Source organism: Melopsittacus undulatus, chromosome 1 (genome assembly GCF_012275295.1).
Source record: "Melopsittacus undulatus isolate bMelUnd1 chromosome 1, bMelUnd1.mat.Z, whole genome shotgun sequence".
In the NCBI taxonomy this organism is placed as follows: domain Eukaryota; kingdom Metazoa; phylum Chordata; class Aves; order Psittaciformes; family Psittaculidae; genus Melopsittacus; species Melopsittacus undulatus.
Window position 1 is genome coordinate 144,326,954 of NC_047527.1, and position 18,869 is coordinate 144,345,822.

At 38.3% G+C, this 18,869-nt stretch overlaps 1 protein-coding gene across 1 annotated transcript in view; it reads left to right on the top strand.

Annotated features, from left to right (window-relative positions):
- The window catches only part of CDK13 (cyclin dependent kinase 13), a 49,872-nt gene that overhangs the window by 21,352 nt on the left and 9,651 nt on the right, over positions 1 to 18,869 (top strand). Inside the window, 7 exon segments of the mRNA XM_034068474.1 lie at positions 7,515 to 7,704; positions 10,016 to 10,072; positions 12,818 to 12,919; positions 13,039 to 13,116; positions 14,914 to 15,030; positions 15,970 to 16,101; positions 18,415 to 18,620. Coding sequence (XP_033924365.1) covers positions 7,515 to 7,704; positions 10,016 to 10,072; positions 12,818 to 12,919; positions 13,039 to 13,116; positions 14,914 to 15,030; positions 15,970 to 16,101; positions 18,415 to 18,620 — 882 coding nt within the window.

An 18,869-nucleotide genomic window follows, 5' to 3' on the forward strand; every position in this document is an offset into this window, starting at 1 on the left:
TAGTTGATATAAATAAAGTTAATTTGTTGTCTAAGGTTGACTGTCATATCCTGACTCCTCTGCTTATTCATGTAAGGTGTTGAGTTTGTTTTTTGGTTTTGTTTGTTTTGGGGTTTTTTCATTTGGATCTCAGTAATTTTAAATGCAGTTTTCTCACAATGATGTAGATGTTGGACACACCTTGTACAACCTTTTATTTATGGTGCTTTTTAAGATAGCAACATTGGCCTGCAAACCAGTAATAGCTTGCCTTATATAGCTTTGTCCTGATACTTTGAGCTGTGTTATGTGCTTGCATGGTTAGACATTGGGAAGAAGTTCTTCCCTGTGAGGGTGCTGAGGCACTGGCACAGGGTGCCCAGGGAAGCTGTGGCTGCCCCATCCCTGGCAGTGTTCAAGGCCAGGTTGGACGGGGCTTGGAGCAACCTGCTCTAGTGGAAGGTGTCCCTGCCTGTGGCAGGGGTTGGAACTGGATGAATTTTAAGGTACCTTCCAACCCAAACCAGTCTGGGATTCTGTGATTTTAAGTGACATAATCCTGTGTTACAAACTTTTGTGTATCTGACTTGTGTCAATAGTTTCAACAGCCTTTGCTTTGAAAGAAAACAGAAGAAAAGTTTATCTGTGTTTTATCCTGGCCAGCTTGGGTTATAAGTTTAACAATAGGAACAGCTTTAGTATACGATTGAGTTTATTCTTTCTAACCAGCCATTAGAAAATGAAATGTAACACATTGGACCAGTGCTTTAAGTGTATTTCCATCAGTGGAAATACACCACATGAGCACAATTGTATGTGGGAGCTGAGTGGGTCTGCTGTACTGAAACCTGAAGTGTAACTTTGCAGTTTTCATTATGCATGAGACAAGCTTGATGATCAAGTTGGAGAATGGCATTTCTGATTACTTGTTGGTGATTTAATATCTTGATTCTGAAGCATGATCCTGACAGGTAAAACATGTATGTTGGGTGTGGCAGGGATTATCCATTTTGTATGTTTTTCATGTAGGCTTTTCTCCCCTACCTGTTATACAGAGGGACATAGGTGAGCACGCAAGGTAAGGGATGGGAACACAAGACTAATAGTTTATATCCTGTCTTGTGTGTGTATCTGCGTAACAGCTGACTTAAGAGTACATTCATCAGTTGTGCTTGGGGGTTTGTAGGCTTTTTTTGTTTCTTTAAGCCTCCTCTGCTTCTCTTGGGACATAAAACCCCATTTGACTTGATAGCAGCAATGAGCTGTAGTTTCCATTCAGTATTTTCCTAAAACATCAGAACTCTGGTTATTTTTTGTTGGAAACATTTTCCTCTACTGAACTAGCACAAGAGCAATTGTGGGTGTCACTCTTCAATAGTAGTAGAAGCAGCCTGACACTGTTGGTGTTTGTGACCAAATCTGGTGGCAACTAAAGCTTCATTTACTTTTTGTTTGCTTGGTGGTAATTCACATTAATAGGAGTTTGAAAATTCGTATTAATGGACTTCAGTTCATGTCCTCTTGGAGCAGAGGTTGGAGCAAGAGGATTGTCTGGGCAGAAGCTTTTCATCTTCTCTTAGTGAGTTGTTTTTGTCTGAGAGTGTGACGTTGCTTGTATAACAGTAATTGAAGAAGGCAATATTTAAAACAAGTTGAAAACAAATAACTATTTCCTAGGTATATTCAAATCTATGTACCTCATAAGCTAAAGTAGCTGAGTCACTTCAGTTATAACTTTATAACAGGCTATAAAATGAACCAGAATGACTGGGAATAAAGTCCTTCTTGCTTCGGGCTTTCGTCAGCTCTGGTTTTGTTTTCTCAGTTTGGCAATTAATTACATGATCTTAGGTGTCTCTTTTTTAACTTTGGGCACATGGGATGGTCCTTCAGTTCTCAGTTTCTGCTTTATCAGCTAGAAGCTGTAGCAAGTGTTCAACATTTTAGCTACGGGACTGCCATAGTATCTTTCTGTTAAACACAGGGAGAGTGCCTGCCTTAGCTTTTGTGGCTATGAATGTAAAACCAGTAGGTGTACTGACTGGCATCTCCTCTTCCTTTCGACTTGAAGAAGCATTTTCAATTCAAATTCAAATATACACAGGGAGGTGTAAAATCTTGCATGGGAGACTCCAGTGAAAAAAGATCTGGTTAATGTCGCAGCCTGGGAGTTACTTTGCTTGGATTGTTTCTGTGTGTGTGTATTATCTGTTTGGATTGTGTGTTTCTGTTATTAATTCTAAAATCTAAATTCAGATTAAATTTTGAATTGATTTGCAGTACAAGTTAACAAGCCTATTTTAGGCATGGAGTTGGTATTTGTCTTGGCAGCATGGCAGTACTCCTGTTGAAAGGACACTGGCTCTGTGGTACATTGTAGTTAAGGCAGAAGTTCTTCCCTGTGAGGGTGATGAGGCACTGGAACAGGCTGCCCCAGGAAAGTTGTGAATGCTTCATCCCTGGCAGTGTTCAAGGCCAGGTTGGACAGAGCTTGGTCTAGTAGAAGCTGTCCCTGCCTGTGGGAGGGGGTTGGAATTAGATGATCTTAAGGTCCTTTTCAACCCAAACCATTCTATGAATAGCAGGTTACTTTCTCACAACCACTGAGGAGTACTTTGTCTGAAAGCCTGTGGTATTAGGAAGTCTGTGACAGCAGTCATGTCATCAGAGAGTACTTTACTACAGTAAACACTACAGGTTCCTTCTCTATTGTAAGTAGCTTTATCTGGGTTTCCTGTGAAGCTGAGCAAAACCAAACTGTCCTGAATTTCAGTAACCTCTAATGATCTACAGCTTGCCTTGCTGCTCTCAAAATAGCTGATAGAAACTTACCCAAATAGGTTTCACGCTACAGTTATCAGACATAGCGTGACTGTTTGCATGGTGCTTCCTGTTTCTGCATGCTGTAGTGGACTCTGGTCTGGAATGAGTGCAGACCTAGTTGTGTGGCTTTTCAACTTGATCCATGTTATGGCCAACTGAGAAAAATCCCTGTTTATTAATGAAAGATTTCAGATATGTTTGGTTTACTTTTCCTCTGCTTTAAGTTTTTTGTTTGTTTTCTTATTTCCCTGTAGTATGTAGTGAAAGAAGGAAGTGATTTGCTCCCAAGGCTTCTGTATGCCCTTGGCTAGTACACCTGTTTCAGAATGTGTTTCCATGCATGTGGAGTTTGGGTTGGATTTGTTTCAAGAGAATGCAACTGAATTTGCAATGGGAGAATAGCATAGGACATGGCAAGGATTCTTTCTTTGGATTTAAGGTGCTCAATTCAGTAGCTATAACTTTATTTGGTGTTTTGTAAATTGGAAAATACGTTTGTAAAATGTGAGTAGAAAGAAACTATGAGTGTTTAAGGGACTCTAAGGAATTTAAATATAAGGAACTTAAAGGTTACTTTACTTTTCAAGCTTTGACAAAATTCTGTTTAAAACTGGCTTGGAGTATAGTGTATTGTAAGTACTGGTAAAGAAATGTTAAGGAAGTGGAAGAGTAAATACAATCCAATTATCTTGAATCAATCAAGGGAAAAATAATTATGTATTTCATAGAAGAAGCTGAGGAGGCTTATTAGTGAGATGAAAGTTGATGGAGCCTCATTCTGAACAGTGAGTACAGAACAAATTGTTGAAAACCTGTTCAACTCCTCATTGTATGCACTGTGCACTGAATGAGCCAGGGATCCTTTCTCTTAAACATTTTCGTATTTCAAGATACTCTTTTAATGCATTTATACAAGGATTGCATTAAAATTTGCACATAATAAGGCACTTCCAGTCTCCTTGTTCCTCTGATCTGTATCTAATCAGATATTTTGAGAAACCCCAAACGCCTTCCCTATGAAATTGCATTTGCTTAAAAGCTGTCACCAGAGAAGGCTTCTGGGTCATTCTCCCCTGCTGCTCCCTTCCCTGCACAGCCTGAAGCACTTGTATCTCACTTTGAGAGCAAATGCCTAATTTAATGTCCTGCTTTGTGGGATCTGTATGATTTGATGCCAGTCCAAAAAAAATCCAGGGCCTGCCTGTGTCACAGAAGTGTGTTTTGTTAGCTTTTATAACCCCCTAGAAAATCCTTTGTTTATTATAGGTCATCAGTGCCATGTCTTGAGTTACCCATTTTATATTCATAGCTTGACAGCATTATTGCCCCAGTTCATTTTGGGTTTTGGTCAAGAAAACTACTTTTAGAATTCCATGACTTGAAATAAATGAGCAGGAGGAGAAGATGTGTTAATCCTTTAACTACTCCAAAGCAGTATCTCACTTTCTGACCCTTATCAGTCTTAACTGACAGAGTGGTCAAAAAGAATAATTTCTTGAAGTGCAAACATGAGAAGTAAGGTTAAGAGGATTGTTTCCATCCATGTGAATCTCCTTTATTTATTGTGTACCTCCTTAATAGATTCAGCTGCTATATCTTATCCCATATTCAGAAGTAGGCAATATTACTACTGCTCAGCTGTTCCAGCTGCTGCTCTGTCAACATGCAGTGAAGTTAAGGTTTCTTATCTCAGTAGATAAAGGAATGGAGACAAGCTGCATGGTATCAGCAAACAAAATGGGGCACACAGGACACAAACCCCCAGCTGGTGTTTTGTTGCAGTATGTGGCAGTGTGCAGACTGTAGGCTGCTTCCCACCCCACAGGTACTGACTTACTGAGAAATGCAGTAAGATGAGTAAAGTTAAAGTCAAATATACAGTTCTCAGTTCATTTGAATTGCATGTGCTTTACTGTAACAGAGCTTTAGGTGTTTTTGTGACACTGCTTTCAGAAACGTGGATATTTGGCAAAGCTCGTGTGAAACAAAGGGTCTTTTTAAAATGTAACCTCCAAGTTATTGAATGTCATGGCCTCATAAGGGAAAGAACGATTATTTTTTTGTCATTTCAGTTTTTGAGAAATGGATATTTGTGTGGCATTTGTTTTGATTGCACTAAAGGATGCTCTAAACTTGAGCTCTGGCTATGCTGTAGTAAACAGTCTTCTGTTTGTGCGTAGTTAACTTGTGAAGTCTTTCATGGCTGTTTTCTTCTTCCTGAATATCTATGGTTTCTTTCCCTGCTGTGAAGATTGCCTGATCTGGTGAAAAGCAGTAGAAATTTGAAAAGATCAAGTGGAATAATTAACTGTTTTGTAGGCCAGACCTGTATATCAGAAAAGGGCACCACACTTGTCTACAAATAAACTGCATTTCACTTCAGTTTGCTTGACACCTTTTTTGCAGCTACAATCACTTCCAAATATAGTTTGAGTAATACTGAAAATGAGGTTTTAATGGTTAGACTGCCAAGGCTAGTAGACTAATTTCAATAGTTTATCATAACCAATGAAGATCTAGCTTTGACTGTTTTTAACAATAAATTCTAACTTTGTATCATATGTGTGATGCAGAAGTGTACTCGATCTGCATATTTGCTCTTGCTCTGGTATGGAAGGAACATCTAGCGTTTGTACTGTTCTAGTATATGTTTCTTAATGAGACTTGTGGAGAATATAAATAATCGGATCAACTCCCAGATACCACTCTGTTCTATTTATGACCTGTCTCCATTGTTGTCAGCTTTCCTTCGTGCATGAGGGTACCAATTCTGATTGCTGGTTATAAATAGTGGTAAAAGTCCTGGTAGCTAGTGACAGAGCAGGAAATTGCTCAAGGCATGGAGCCTGCTTCGCATATAAACAAGAAGACTGTTTGGCTCTTCTCACTAAGCAGGTCTACAATCCCACTGAGCCTTCACAGTCTTTCTCCATCTCATGTACATGCAGAGTGCAGCCTGCTGCCGTGGCAGTTAACTTTCCTTTGTATTCCAGAGCAAGAAGATACTAAGGTTGTTGGTATTCTGTTTTGTTGAGCTGACATTCTCTGAAGAGCATGTCTAGATTATTCTGGCACTGCTGCATTAATATCAGCTGTTCTGTTTCAAGGCATTTTACAATATGTCATGGTTCATACTTCAGCAGTTGTCAATAAAGTAGACCTTTGCCAGTTACCTTCATTTAAAAGACCAAGATGAGTAGCCTCAGTGCTTTACCCATACTGAACTGGTGAACTGCATTGGTGAACTCAGTTATGCACATAGTAACACGGCAGACCTTTCGTTCTTTATGGCTGTTAATACTTCCTGCTTTCCTTTTGAAGTCATTTACCTCCTGCTCCACATCCTCTGTACACACTGGTGGATATTTTATGATCAGTATTTTGCTTCCTTCATATAACATACAACATGTAACAGGACAAAAGGACCTCAATTAAAAACAGTGAACTCAGAATGTCTTATGCAGTGGCCTGTAGTTTACCTGGTCTACCGTGATCTTTGTTAAGAGTTTAACACTTACTCTATGAGTGATCTTTCATCTGTTTGTTAAAAAGCAGGTGGATTTGACACCCTTTCTTCCCTTTTCAGCTACTGTGCAAGAAAACAAGTCAGTTCATTAGAATCCAGCTGTGTGCATTTGTGTGTATGTTCTGGCAAGCTAACTTCTCATTACTGCTCCAAGGCTTTCGCTAGCTTCTGAGTTGAAACTTTCTGTTTAGGAGCCAGAACCTGTAATGAGTTCTTGTTGGGCAGAAGCGCTATTTGTACTTTAGAGTGGTGGCTTTGAAATCTATCTGGGGAAAGGCTTTTGAAACTGGAAGGTAGATAGACCCACTTGAAAGTTGTTTCTGCATTGTCACTAGTGCTCTGCAGAGACTGCAGTGTCTTCTCTGCCCCAGAGTTAAGAGGAGAAATGATGTACTGAAATGTAGATGGTCCTGGGAGTGGGTGTGCTGGAGATTGGTTATTGCTGCTTCTGAAGCATTCAGCTCTTACCTGCTCTAAGATTGGTTGTTGCTGCCTGTGAAGCACTCAGCACTTTTCCCCTTGAAGAATACTTATACATATATATCAAAGAATCTTGGCTTTAATAGCTTCATTTGTGGAATTACACAGGCTAACGTGAGAGAAGACCAGATGCATTATGCTTAGTATATGTATCTGGCAACTTGCAGTGTGAACTGTCTTTGCAGAGCTGCTGTTGGTAGTAGGTTAGTTCTGCTTTCTCATTTTGACTTACAGATATTACTGATCTGAGAAGGGCAGGCTTATTTTTGGCCCAGTTCCACACTGGAAGCTTAAAGGCAGTGACTGCATCATGACCGATGAACTAATGCTGTACATTGTATCTAGATTTCTCCCCAAGCTTTGCAAAGGGCATATTAACCCAGTTAATTTTTCCTTATATAAAATGGGTGGAAATCGAGAGCCATAGAAGAGTACATGTCCATCTGGATTAAGGCACCATGTTGGCAGGGTTGTGTTTGTTTTCACGACCATTTGACCAGTGTAGCTGCTCATATGGAAGAGCAATTTACTGCACTATGTTTCATTGCTATTCCTGGACATGAGGCCAGCTATAAGTATTGCAGAAAATGGGAACAGTTATGAGAAAAATAGTTTAAACTTTGAAAAGTAGGGAGCAGCAATGTTTTGAACTGCTGTTAAATCAATTTCTCTCTGTTTCTCTTGCCTTTCCCCCTTCTTTTCCTAGGTGCATTTTACCTGGTATTTGAGTACATGGACCATGACTTGATGGGACTGCTGGAATCTGGTTTGGTTCATTTCAATGAAAACCATATTAAATCTTTTATGAGACAGCTGATGGAGGGCTTGGCCTATTGCCATAAGAAGAACTTTTTGCACAGAGATATCAAATGTTCAAATATTCTACTAAATAATAGGTATGGATATTACTTAACGTTTGTAAAAACAGAAATAAATTATATGTTAACAACTCTTAAATTTTTCCTTTAATCCTTACAGTTCACCTGCTTTGTCATTAACCACATTTTTTTTAGATGGCCTAGTTGCTTTAAAATCAGTTGTGAAATACTAATCTGGTAGTACTGCTGTTCAGCACTGGATCCTGTAATTGTTAAACTCTGTGTTAAAACAGCAAGATTAAAACTTCCGTCTTTTAGGTCAGAGTATGGGGGAAAATTACCTGAGTTCAAATATATTAAACCAGAATTTTAGGACATCAATGTTTGACATGTTTTCTTTTTGCCATCTCATTTTAAGATGAAGTGTGGCTAGCCTGGTTCTTCATGACATAATTCTGAGGTCCGCGTCTTCATCAGTCAGGGTAATGCTGAGTATTCATCAGGTGTGTTCAGACATGCTTTGGCTTGCAGTTACAGCCATAATCAAACAGATACGAATTGGTTTCTTACGTCTTTAACCACATGTAATTGCAAGTCTCATTAGTGATCCTGCTTTTGTTCATTGTGCAACAGCAGTGAACTAAAAGCTTGTGTGAAGATAGTGGAAGGCTTCAATACAGAAACACTGTTCATGAAATTCAGTGGTAATAAAACCAAGGAGCAATTGTAAAAGTTAGGCTTACAACAGGAAAAAAGATCATTACAGAGCAGATAGCTTCTGGAATTTATTGTCAGGGCACGTTTTCCTAGCTAGTGTCAGGAGATTCAAAAGGCTGGGATGCATTCATGGACAGGATCAGTAACACCTGCTAAAGGGAATAGATAGGAATACGTATTTTAGCATCTTTAACTGCTTGTGTGTAGTGTAAGTACAAGGAAAATGAGGCCCAAAGTGAGCAGGTTCACATGCTCTCCCTAAAAGTCTACTGCTGCTGGAAGCAAAATGTTGGGCAAAATGGATCAAAGGTGTCTCTTCGTCATCTTGCTTGGGTGGTGGTGTCTCTGTGCACCTTTGGGAACTCAGAAGCTGAGGTGTAAACTGACAGGGAAGAAGAGTGTCTTATTGTGGAGGTGGAGCTTTCTGTTGTACCGTGCTCTTTCCAATCCACAATACAAAGGTTTTTCCCCTAAACTATTTTTTTGAGCATCCTTATGCATTTCAACTGGAAGAAGAAAAAGTTAATAGCTGATCACAATAATTTTTAAGCCAGTATTTCTAAAATCTCATTACCAGTTACAGCCTGAAGTCGAATACATGGATTATGTATCTTTTAGATACACAACTTAAATGTCTTTGCTCAAAAATTCATTGATCTTCCACAGATATGCTGTCTGAAGAACAAGCATGTGAATTTGAGGGGAACATTTCTTTGCTTATGGGGATTCTTTCAAGTGTAACAATTCTAAGCACAAATCTGAGGGGAAAAATGGAATGGAAAATGTAACCTATATAAATGACCTAAATAACCCAAATAAAATATATTTTGTTATCACAAAATGGTCATTCTTACATCAGGAAGTCTTGCCTTAATTTGATTAAATAAATCTATCTGAAAATGAGGTCTCCATGTCTTTAAAAGCAATGGGAGTTTTAAAAGCTTGTAAGTACCAAAACCCAAACCCTTCCCCTGTAACATTTTAACATTCATATCATATATTAGAGAAGCTTACATATAGCTTTCTGTTTAAATCATCTAGAATTCAGAGGGGGTGGGGACTGTGGGCCAGGGATCATTGCCTTATAGCTGTGGAAATTGCCAGGCAAGAGCTCTGGATCTTCTACCCTTTCCCTTATATGTGGGAAAACTCAAGCATGGGTTAGAGGTTGTGTCATTCAGTAAGCTGGCTGCTGGCAAAAATAGAAGCCCTTATCTGGTCATTCATCCTCATTTAAAGGCTGTATTGAAGCTTCACAAGAGCAGAACAGGACTTTGACAGCTTCCTAGAAGGGAGTATGGCTACTGATGGTTGTTGTATGAATGCTTATGCTAGCAGTAAGGGATGAGAAAATAGCAAGTTTCCTTCCTTTTTTTTCCTGCGCAGTTATTGTTTTGATTACTACATCATACACCTAAATTTTGACTAAGAATCTAGTGCTAGAAATGCCATTTGATGAGCATACCTAATTTTGCTTACTTGTCTTTGCTATTCAGTAAGCTGGGGTATTTGTTTACTGAAGAGATGCACAGATTGTAAGGCATTGCCTCCTCATTACTGTGATTTGGTGAAGATCAGTTGCAGCTGCCTCAGTCTCAAACTTCACCTGATTTTGGGGGAGAAAATCTTTCACAGAATTAACCACTAAATAATTCTTTGCTTTTTCCACCAGAGGGCAGATAAAGCTTGCAGATTTTGGGCTTGCTCGGCTGTACAACTCTGAAGAAAGGTAAGATACAATTATACCATGAAAAAGCATTCAGAAGTTTAATCTTTTTTGCATAACTCTTACGTATTACAAGGGCCAGAAAAGAAGATTGTTGTTTAGAGCACATATTGTGCTGTAGTACAATTAATTGCTTAGGACATGTTGTCTTGCACTGCATAAAACCACAGAACTCTCTTTGTGCAAGTGTATTGGTTTTCCAAGTGTTCTGGATAATACCCTGGATAAATACCTGTAGAGAGTGGCCTTCTATTAATTGGAAATGATGAAGAGTTGCAGTCTGAAGTAGGTTGCATCAATATGTAGGTTTTTACTATTAGTTTCTGTTCCTGTAAATATAAAGTGTATCCTTTCTGTTAGTATATCTAAGCAAAGTCGATTTAGGGAAAGCAAAATCCTTTTGCTGACACAAATTGGTATACAGTGTCTTTTCAACAAGCATTACTTTTGTGTAAGATTTAACCCTACGTTTGAAGAGGTTCACTGTATTCTTTAGGCAGCCAGTGCTGTTGAATCTGCTGGAAACAGAGATACAAAGTGAAATAAAAGTTATTCTGAAACTACACGTGACTTGTGCTTCTGTTGTTCTTGGCTTCGTTATGCTTGTACTGCAGGAAACAGGTGCACAGACTTTATAATTAAGAACTGAAGTATTCATATTGTAATGTCATGTGTTTGTCATGTGGAACTGGATTTTAAAAACTGAGGCTGAATGTTCATTACAGTTGGTGTGTACATCAGGTGGTTGGATATACCGAGATCAGCTTCCTGAGCTTACTTTGTTTTCTGCACGCCTTATTTGGGAAATAATATCCATAATGTTAGCTTTATGAGTTTATAATGTTCTTACAGAGCTCTGAGCTTGTTGTTGAGCCTGATAGCATCAGATTCATTGTCTTCTGAGCTGTTATTTCCAGAACATATGCTGAAGTACAGATACTAAAACTGTTGAGTACCGTAGCAGTGTAAGATAATCTTAAGCAGCTGCCTGGTAATTAACTGTTGTTTTGGATGTAGTTATAATAAAAGAGGTTGATGCCATCCTACCTTCGTACTTTAAAATGCACCAAGCTGACCTTTTTGTTCTTCCTGTGGTTTACCATGGTGGGTTGTTTGTTTTTTCTTTTTTAATGTCTGCTTCTAAATTAAATTTAAATTTTGCTTGTGAAACTGTGCATTAAGAATTGAATGATTGAGATTTCACTATCTTTATAGTGCAAATAACAGATTTTACATATATCAATATATCAAACAGCAACATTATTATGCTACTATAAATGAAACCAAGATTAAAAAGCAATTATGCTAGTTGATAGTTGAACCTGGGAGAATAACCAGAATCCCATTAGTGGATTTTTGACAATTCCTTGTCATTCATTTTCCTTCCAAGTAGATTCTGACCTGCAGTAAGGCATAATTAATTTATACCAAAAAGTGTGTATAGACTGCTGCTTTAAATTCACATATTTTATATTTGGTTTAATGCTATTTAGAATTCTGTACTTTTTAAAGAGTACAAAATATAGTAGGAGTGTAATAGAGAGGAAATAAAAAACTAATTTTAAGTAAATTCTCATTGGTTGCTGTAGTTGTGCTCCTTTAAATGTTACTCGGGTGGACTTAATGTTTGGAGTAGGATATATGACAGATTGTGTAAGAAAACATCTGTTCAATTAAAAAGCACCATATACTAATATATATGAGTGGCATGTCTGTAGAGAAAGTCCATACTGTATAAACATTTCATAGAGGAATGCTTGCTTCAGAGATAAATATGATAAATTACAGGATTATTTCCAAAAACATACTACATCTTAAAAATGAATTGGGCATTTTCTGGATGAAAAAAGACTCGGGTGGTTTTGCAGAACTGATAGCTGTTCCACTGAGTGTGCTATAAATCCTTGTTAGGCTTTCTGCTATAGTTGTTCGAACTCCGTACTTAATGTTATTCTGTTTTCTTTCTGGAGTTAGCTAGTGTTTGCAAGGGTGAATTATTAAAACTGAAAGAAGGTAGGATCACTTTTAAGAAGACACTGTTGTTGAAACAAAACCAAAACCTAACACTTGTTTTCTGCCTTCCTTTCTGAACTGTTGATGCTGTATCTCAGCCTGTCCACAAACAATGTGTGCCTAAGATAGTGGAAATCCTTGCCTTAGTGTGAAAATTAAAAGGATTATTCCTAGTGACTGAAACTTTTGGTTAGAGCTGTAGAGAATTAAAGAAGATGTAAAATACAGGAAGATATTGGAAGTGTTCCAGGCTTTGGAATCAAAGGTGTTGAAGGATGTAGTTCAAGAAGAAGGCTTTGTCTCTTTTGCATCTACTTACAGAGGAAAAAGTGAAGTGATTTTTTTTCTTCTTCTTTTCAAAATGCTTATAGAGGTCCTCGTATTATCTATGGTAATAATCAGTAATTGTCTAAGCAGGTTTTTCTCCTGAAATGATAGCCATATAATAAATAGAAAGTATTGCTGTCTGAATAATAATTGAGATACAAAATTCACATAGCATCGAGATGTCTATGTGGTTGTTCGTTTATATCTTCAACCTGTCCTTTTATAGCTGTGATCAGATGCTGGTTTTGCTTTTGTGCAGTTGCAGCTTTGCAGGACTAAAGTTATGAAAAGGGGAGTGGAAGATTGTACAGCTCTAAAACAGCATTAGAGAAGTCCTCAAAGCGTCACTTTTTCAGAAATGAGATCGTAGTAAAATGATAGTCCTCTCTTTTTTCCTCCCCCCAACAGCCGACCATATACCAACAAAGTTATCACATTATGGTATCGGCCTCCTGAACTTCTGCTGGGAGAAGAAAGATACACACCAGCTATTGACGTTTGGAGCTGTGGGTAAGAGTTTGGTACAGAAGTGTAGCAAGCATAAAACCAAGCCAAAAAAAAAACTTCAATGTTTCTGGCACTTTATACTGAAAGCCATAATGATGGAATTGTGCAAAACTGTTTTACAGCTGCATCCTGGGTGAACTTTTTACAAAAAAGCCAATATTTCAAGCAAATCAAGAACTTGCTCAACTGGAACTTATAAGGTAACTTGCAACCTTACTACACAGTAGGATCCTCATAAAGTGTTGGGTTTCTTTTGTTAGTGTTACAATCAGAGATAACGCACTGCAAACATTTACAAGTTCTCAGTTACTGCTCTGACTTCTAGAGGTTCAGACCTGGAGAAGGGTGTTTTCTGGGTGTTCTGTGGCCCTAGCAATGTACAGTGGAACAGTAATAGGTTTTTTCTTGTAGAGCAGCTGGAGTTGCCTATTACTGATGCTGTAAATACAGCATAGTCAAAATGCCCATCAGTTTTAAGATGATAATACAACTTCCTTACAGCAAATCAAACCTAAAACATGGACAATAATAAGTGGGATTTGTGAGGAGTAGGTACTTGGTGTGCTATTGGCCTTGAGTTCTTGTTCAAGCCTTCCACGTACGCACCTGGGCTTTATTATTTTTGTGGGAATATTTGTTCTCTTATAAACTGCCAGATACTTTATGGAGGTAAAATTCCTGTTTCTTCCTCAGTCTCAAGAAATCATACAATGGTACATATATAACTCAGTGGAACCAGAGCATCTTTACTTTTTTTAACCCTTTATGCAGCAAACAAAAATTGCTCTTGATTCTGATATCATAATTGACTTCGTAAGTGAGGACAGGTCCTCTCCTAGAAACAAGGGGAAAAGAGGGTGAACTGGCCTTGCAGAACCTGAATACTAAATGGTCAACATTCCTTTTAAAGTTAAATTAATAACAGACTTTAAGTTATATACTGAAATGTTTTTCAACCCAGATTAAACAGTAGCATGTTGCTGTGTGATGTGGTATTTGCTGGCCTGGAAAAATGTAGGTTTTTAGGAGCTTTTTAGTGGTCATTCTCAGTGTAAGAACTTGTGAGCTGGGGAATTTTTGCTTTTGAGCACTAGATGGCATTGAAGCATATCACAGTGCAGTCATTTGGAGCTTTTTCTCTTTGTGTTTGTACCTCTCCTACAGCAAACTTGAAACTTTGTGATTTCCTTCTCCTGCTGGAAGCGCCTGTTTGTAGTTCCTTTTTCCTTCTTACTCATGCTGTGCATTTTTGGCTGTTTAATATATCAATTTTATCAACTTCTTACCATCATCAGGTTACAGTCAGCAATTCTACATTTATCCTGTGTATCTATAATGTACAGTGATAGAGCTGGAGTAAACTGATGGGAAAAGACAGATTCATTTGTTTTTTTTTCCCTTCTGAAAATTGCATATCTCAGCCAGTGTAAAGTCAGATTGGTTTGCATAGCATTTGGGGCATAACTAAGAGATTATTGGGTTTCTTACAGTAACTGCTTAAATATAACAAATAGGAGAGGTGAACTAGGAAAATGTATTTGCAAGTTGTCCTTTTATGAATGTGTGAAACTTTGCAAAATGCTCCTTTAGTTCTGCTCAGAAGTTGGCCAACCTGTGCTTAACCATCTTCAGCTAGACAAAATGGCTTGGGGAGGAATAAGACTGAGCAAGTCATTTGTGAAGGTAGATGAGGCTGGAGACATAAACCTGACATAAAAAATACACAGGTTTTCTAGTGACTGGATCTTGTTTCTGCCCTTGGGCCCTACTGAGGTTTCTCCCCCTCATGGCTTCAGTGTCAACTAAATTCCCTGAAAAGTGCTTTTTCGAACATTTGGTGTATCTTTCTTGACTGGCATTGGGAGCTAGGGACATAAAATAACCTGGACATTAAAATATATTGCTATATTCACTGCACATGCAAGAATAAAATGACAGCTGTGCTCGGTTGTGGTTTTGGATCTCATACCCTTTCTCCCTCCTTCTTTTTCATACAGCCGAATTTGCGGGAGTCCTTGTCCAGCAGTGTGGCCTGATGTTATCAAATTAGCTTATTTCAACACAATGAAACCAAAGAAGCAGTATCGCCGAAAGCTGAGAGAAGAGTTTGCTTTGTAAGGATGAAGAATAAGTTTAGTGAACTGTAATAGCATTAAGTACTCCTGGAGACTTTATGAAGTTTCACTGTTTTCTGGAGAATGAATATAGATTAAGTGTCAAGAAATACGTTTTTAGGTTCTTATCCTTCCCACGATACAGATACAGAGAGCGTATATTAACCCTTATTTAATAGAAGCTTCAAGAAGAGGGAAGAAGGCCCTAAAATTTCGACCACCTGTCAGCTTTTTCCTAAGGAAACATTTGTTTTCCATGATTGGTACACCTGCTTGTTGTCCTGGTCCAAAAAGCCAGCTCAGAGTACTTAATTGTTCTTTATTAGGACAACTGGCTAGAGTTAACTATGTAGTCTGGTTAACATTACAGTCTTTTGGGTCATAAATCCATTCAGCACTGAGGAGTTATCTGAATCCTGTATTCTGAAGTACTACCACTGGACTACTTTTATGCAAAGATCATACGTGAAAGTTCTGGAAAACAGCTGTAAGCTTATTTTAAAGGGTTTGCTTCCCTCCTTCAGTTACTGTTGGTTTCAGGAGAAATGTATCATCTTGTTTGTACTAATGAGACTTGTATCTGTGAAGCAGTAGAATTATTGTCTGTGGACTAGTCAAAACTGCAACTCTCTGGGTGCTAAATTCACAAGTGTAAAGTAACAATATAGTCTTGGCTTAGAAAGGTGGGGGGTATTTTTTGTAAGGACAGTGTTTCAAGCAGTTAAACACCACAAATGAAAGCTTTGATTATATGTGTGCATGGGTAATAAAAGGTGAAGTTTATCTCAGCCTCTTACTCACAAGCTCCAGCTGTGATTGGGTTTTGCTAGGGTATGAGTTATCTGAGGACTTCCTGATCAGTTATGTTGGAAGAGTTACTTTGCACAGAACGATTCAAAATAAAAATACACTGCTTTTCTCCATTTTGCTCTTTTGTAGCATCCCACCAGCTGCATTAGATTTATTTGACTACATGCTTGCCCTGGATCCCAGCAAGCGCTGCACAGCTGAACAAGCTCTTCAGTGTGAGTTTCTGCGAGATGTGGAACCATCTAAAATGCCTCCTCCAGAGTAAGTGATTTCCTTTGGTAAAGGCCCTTACCTGTACAAAATGTGAACATGGCATTGATTTAATTGAGGTCATTGTGTTTCAGTCAAAGTAGGAAGTGGCAGAACAAAAATGTTGATAGGTACAGTAGTTTAATGGTGATTCTGCACTAAAATGTTAGCGTACCTGAATTGCTTTTACACCATGATAGCAGTGATTGTGAGGATCTGAGAACTGTTTCATCTGTTATTCCTAGAACTGGTTATTGAGTACCTTTACAAAAATACTTCTACATGAATGTTTCTAATGTCAAAAAAACATCATTTCTCTGGTGTCTCTGTTTATCAGTGTCTGCTTTTTCCAAGGGTTTTGAGGTCCTCCATGAATCTGAATTGCCTTCTTTGGTGGTAGAATGACACTGGGTGTAGAATTCTGCCAAGGTACCAGAGAGTTAAAATGAAATACCATAAATGGTTTCCTGTGCCAGATAAGATTCTTAGTTTTACAGACAGGAGCGGTGAACTACTTTGTGCAGGGTTTTTCCTGCAGGTTTCTGCAAGAGGAAATGTATTGCAATTTCCAGGAGGGTTTTTTGCAGTGACTTAATTGCCATTTTAATCACTACTAATCATACTGGAACAGGCGCCAAGTGAAAAAGTATTATAGGATCTGATGATTACATTCTTCCCTCAAATAGCTGTCAGAACATAGAACATTTAGTATTGCTTGAGTATACCTTTAGTATACCTTGAAGGCAAGGCTGTACCTGACTTCTTTTTACTTAGCTACCAACTGAGAAAAATCTTTGCATTTTATCTAAGAATTCTATTAAAAATCTCTTGAGACTTACTTGTTGCATACACATGGTTGTTACTAATGCTCCTGGTATGAAGGGAAGAGGTTTCATTGTCTGAATGTGATTATTATAACCACATTCAGACAATGAAATATATAGCTGTTTGAGTTTCAGTAATCAGCAATTTTAGGCTTTTCACTAAAATCTCAGAACCACTTATGTGGCATGTTGCTAATGTGCTTTTAAAAGTAAGCGAACGGGAAGAAAATAGGTTTTTTTCATGAACTGGGTAGTGAGTGCATCTATTATAGGAGGTGCTGTATAGAAAGTCAAAACAAGTCATTGGTGTCTTTTTAAAGATTAAGAGAATCCACACTCAGGTCTGACAGAGCATCCACAGGAAAGTGTGAACTGTTCTCCTGGAAAATGTTCTGCTTTTGGAAGAAACAGCTGTTCATGCAAAGAAGGTGACAGTGTTGATTGCAAGGACTGTAAGATACTTCTCACAATGAGTTCTTGCTTGCTTCCAGTTGGTTTTGACTAAGTATTTGGCAGGTCTTTGACCTGGTATGCAGAGGGAAACAATAAAGGAAGCAGTTGTCCTAATTGCCTTTCCTTGAGGCATCTGTCCCTTAATTTGTCATCTGTCACCTGTTACCTAATTTTTCCATGTTCCTAGGTGAGGGAACTGATCAGACAGTTACTGATATGTAATAGGAAAACAGAAGGCACTATTTTTACTGCCTTTTTCAGTGTTCCCATTATCTATGGGATGGGTCTCTGTGTTCCTTAGGAAATCAGGATTGAGATGCCTGCAGAGAACAATCATGGAACAACAGAACTGGTGACAGATGAGTTCCTTAGGAGATTTTTGTCTCTGCCTTTATCTGTCTTTTAAAGGACTGGGATATACCTTGTTATTCCTGGTATCTGAACATTGCTAGTTGTAAATGCTGTTTATTCATGCAACTTACTCTTGAAACTTTTTTCCCTTCCCTCCCACTCACTGTCTTGGTTATCTGTGCTGTACAACTGTGAACTAGATAGCCATGTTGGTTACTGCAGATAAATACTTGAACTCATGAGGCACTAGCACTTTTACAAGTACTCAAAAGGAATCGGTCACCCATACCCTGAAAAAAGCATTTTCATATTCTTATAATAATTCTGTTATCTGTTACTCTGCAAATTCTGTTTCATAGCAAGTGTTCAGCATTGATGTTTGAAGTCTTGAATTGCACAAATAACTAGAGTTTTCATAAGTGCGAATGCAAAAAAATGACATTGGCTCTGATTTTAAGATACATGTTTCCCTTTTCTGCCAGAGGGATCTGTGCTTCTGAAATAGGCAGTCAGTGAAGAAATTGCAGCCAGAGAAAGCAGGTCTGAGATTTTGCTGGCTTTGAGTGTTTTCTCATGTGTCTTGAATTCTGTAGATCAATCTTTCACAAGTTACTTTATGTATACCTTGAGTATTTATTTTACCAACATGGTTAAAAAAATCTGTGATAAAACTGAGTATTTCTAATCCTTCTTTCAGCCTTCCTTTGTGGCAAGATTGCCATGAGCTGTGGAGTAAGAAACGCAGAAGACAGAAGCAGATGGGCATGACTGATGACTCAACAGCAGCTAAAGTCCCTAGGAAGGATCTGTCTCTTGGCATGGATGAGAGCAGAACCAACACCCCACAAGGCATGCAAACTTCTTCCCAACTCAAAACTCAGGGCAACTCTAGTGTAGCACTTGGTCAGTAATATTTTCAGTTCTTATAATTACCTTCTACTTGGATTGCACCTCTAGAAATCTTAGATGTTGTGTGCAGAGTACTGACGTCTCATGTAAGTTAAATCTTTGTTACAAAAGATTTACCTTTGCTTTTGGAAACCAGGTGTTCCTGTTAAGTTATTTTTGCAATCTGGTCAGAGCAAGTACTTTGCTCTGTATTTTGAGAGGGTTTTATCTCTTGCTTATTTATAATTCTTCTGTAATCCCACA